The following is a 3,890-nucleotide window of genomic DNA, read 5'->3' as shown; positions in this document are numbered from 1 at the left end:
ATTATGCAAAAAGTGTTAGAATTTCATTTAACTGTGTGTATTTAACATTCATAGAATACTAACTGTAGCCTTGACAAAAGACTAAATAATTAATGAATTAATTAATGTGTTTATTATTTATTTATTTAAACATTATTTTCATCACATAATTCTGTTAAACACATTCAGATGTGGTGTAAGAGGACACTGTGGTGAGAGAATCTTCATGATTTTCAGGAAATATTCCACATTGTTTCATTGACAAATCTTGTGAGAGTTTGAAAAGTGTGTTTTAAGACAGTTTCTGAAAGTCCACAGGGCCAAATGTGTCTAGCATTAATGGATAAATGTAATTTTGCATTAGATAACACAATATCAAAACAAATGGCATTGAAAGACACAATGTAACAGACGTTTTTTTTCTGTATCATGATGAAAAGAACGTAATGTAGGATGATGTCTTTGTTCAGTCCACTGGTTGTTGATTGGATGGAGGATGTAAAAACTTAATTTCATGCCAATTTTAAAGAAAGATGGCATAAGCACACTTGTCAATCTAAACAATAAGGTATTTGGACACTTTCTGGTTGTCAAATAAAACATAGTTCATATAAGTGATGAACTACACCTGTGGTTACTTTGACAGGGCACCGTGTGAACTTGAGGAGAAATTACTTTATATCCATGACCGCAAACTCACCCTGACACTCTCGCAAAAATTCCAATTTATTTTTGATACAGATTTAGTTTTCTGATACAGAGACATTCATACATGGGTGACTGAAATGTCAAAATAACTTCTTTTTTTACCACTTGAATGCCTTAAACAAAGCAAGGTGGGACAATCTTAGAGTAAAGTGAAAGAAATGTGTATTTTTATCTTTTGGTAGCAGCACCCTCAGAGTTCCAAACCCAAATTCTGCCCATGAAAAGCTGTTTTTGGGTGCTTTCAAAATTTCACAATGTTTCACATATTTCACAATCACAATGTTGACAGGCAGCTCTTTCACATTCCGTGCTGTGCGTAAAAGATCTTTTCAACTTCTTTTCCACCTTGAACCACCGTTGCTAATGCTCAAGGACATTTGCATCTGACGTTGTCATTCCTGGCCTAGTGAACCAACACCATTCATAGCTTCCCTTCCTCAGTTTTTTTTTTCTGCACCGTTTTTCATTGCCATTTCAGCCATTTATTAAAATAAATATTGAATAAAATAACTGAAAAACACCCCAGAGTGGGGGAAAAAAACACCTTTTGTGTGGCACACATAATTTTTGACAGATTCGTGAACTGAAATTTGGGTCCAAACAGGTTTGTTAGCCTTGGGAAATATTGTAGGTTTTACAGGTCAAATTATTATTTTAACCAAACAATAATTCACAAAAATTACATGCGCAAGGACTTTGTAATTGTGGGTTTTCATTAAAGTGTTTTTTTATTGTTTTAAATGCATATAATATATGCATTTAAATGGCAACAGACCAGGACAATGGAAAATATATTATTAGGTATAAGAGAATGTTATAATTGGGATGTGAGGGGTGTAATGTGTGTCAGGCGGGTGAGATTTCAACAGTATTACCTTGGATTTCTTTGTTCCCCTCTTTCATACTCCATCTCTTTCACGTATGAAGACGTGACTCACTGATAACTCTGAATGAAGGACAGTGCTTATAAACCATCCGTCCCGCATCAGAACAACTGAGAAGCTGTCTCTCTTCACATTTTGGAGTATACAGTACATACATATATATATTACGTGACAGCCCTTTGTACCTGTGGGACATTGGCACTTGAAGAAAAACTATACTTCAAAGTCTTTTTTTGGTGTGTCTGAGCAGTTTGTAGTCCTTGGAGCCCTCCTCTTCAGGGGAGAGAAACCTGTGAGACCAGCGTTTGAAGACCATGACATCTAACATTTCTGTCTTTCTCTGCCTGGTGCTGGTGTCTTGTGGTTCGACTGCAGTCATCACTGGGGTGAGTGACCCTTACAACTTCAAGGACCAGTCTGGTCAAGTAGATTGAACAATATAGAACCATAACACTAAACTATTGTGTTGTATTTTTTTTAATTGTTATTATTGATGGTGTCATATTTGATTGAATAATTGAATTATACATTTCATTTGAGTTATTTCTTTTCAGTTATTTACTGCATCTATCTTTGTGCCATTTGTATAAGTTTTTCTACAGACATTTTTTTCACCATACCATTATGTAGAACAAATTAAAGTATATTTATTACCTGCAATATGGCACACACACACACACACACATTTAATGCAAGATGTAACAATTTTATAACAATTTTAACAAAAGAGGCATGCATAAAATTGCATGTTATTTTTATTTAGCACTGTCCTGAATAAGCTGTTTCACATAACATTAATCATATAAATATCCATATTATATATATAATTCATTTATTTTATATTGATTTGTTTGTTTGCTTTTAATTTGTAACTGGTTCAGGAACAATACAAACTGAGGATACAAATGAAAAATATATATATTATTTTAATTCTCTTATTTTTGTTTTGTTATTGTTTTTAATTTATGAGAGTAGTTAAGCCATTCATTGCAATCTTTTTAAAATCTTGACTGCTTCAAAAAACCTTTCTTAATATATATTTTGCCAAAAATCTGTTGGCTATTAAAGGGATAGTTACCCAAAAATTATCTCAAATTTACTCGCCCTCATGTCATTCTGAACCTGTATGCATTTTCTTTTCTTTTCTGCAGAACACAAAAGAAGATACTTTGGTAATTCAGTAGTTTTGATTCCATTGACTTTCATTGTATTTTTATACAAATGCAAAATATCTTCTTTTATGTTCCATTGAAGAAAAAATTCACAGATTTGGTTCGACGTGAGGTGGGTAAATGATGACAGATTTTCCATTTTTGGGTGAAAAATCCCTTTAACTCATACATTACTATTAAGATTGTAGCTGATATATTAGGCACACTGTTAATTCTGAATTATTCAACAACACAAATCAAAGCTCTGCGTTTCACTTTTAATGACACGTCTACAGATCTTAGCACTCACAAATAATGTGATGTAATAAAATTATGAATGTAATATTTTAAGGATTCAAGCATGCATGAATTTGTTTAACACTGTAATCTTAAAAACTCTCAGAGCATTTCTTAGAGTCAGCAGAGATGTTGTGCTGTTTGACATGAATGTGTTGGGATGCTCAAATGCATTTCCTCCACACCTGTCAGGACAGTAAAGCCTACAGCGCTCCCAAAATATGTGAGAGTGCTGTCAGAACACCCCAGGCCTAATGGAGATGGAGGCATGGCGTTTTCAAACACACTGAGACCATCATCCTACACGGTCTGTCAGGGCAAATCAGTAGCCTGGATCCACAAGAGAAAATCCTATACCACTTTCGGGCTCCTACTCACTATAGCTTTAAAAAATGCTTCAGATTGGTCGTGTGGAGCTATTTTACTGCATGAGGTGGACACACTGAACACAAGAGTCAAAAGTGGACATGTTGATGTATTTATAATGAGAAAGTGTGTGTGTGTGTGTGTGTGTGTGTGTGCAGGCATGTGAGAAGGACTCTCAGTGTGGAGGTGGCATGTGTTGTGCAATCAGCCTGTGGATCCGGAGCCTGCGAATGTGTATCCCAATGGGTCAGGAGGGAGAAGACTGTCATCCAATGAGCCACAAGGTTCATTTCCTCACTTTCCTCCTAATAATTCCTCCTCATGTTTATTAAAGTTTTTTCCCTATCTTCCTGTTTTTTAACCTTTAATTTCTACTTAGGTGCCGTTCTTTGGCAAGAGACTCCATCATACATGCCCTTGTCTGCTCAACCTAGCCTGCATCACCATAGCTGATGGCAAGTCCAAATGTCTCCCAGCATCTCCATTCCAGGATCAGTACCTCTGA

At 35.3% G+C, this 3,890-nt stretch overlaps 1 protein-coding gene across 1 annotated transcript; it reads left to right on the top strand.

The window, feature by feature from the left end:
- Positions 1–1,885: 1,885 nt before the first annotated feature.
- LOC306878881 (toxin MIT1-like) lies at positions 1,886–3,890 on the top strand (the record flags this gene model as incomplete). Its single annotated transcript, XM_079431461.1, has 3 exons — positions 1,886–1,957; positions 3,544–3,669; positions 3,765–3,890. 3 exons carry the CDS (start codon positions 1,886–1,888, stop codon positions 3,888–3,890), a joined length of 324 nt encoding a protein of 107 aa, XP_079287587.1.

Source organism: Barbus barbus (assembly GCF_936440315.1).
Source record: "Barbus barbus genome assembly, chromosome: 13".
Classification (NCBI taxonomy): domain Eukaryota; kingdom Metazoa; phylum Chordata; class Actinopteri; order Cypriniformes; family Cyprinidae; genus Barbus; species Barbus barbus.
This window is presented reverse-complemented; position numbering and strand designations above follow the sequence as displayed.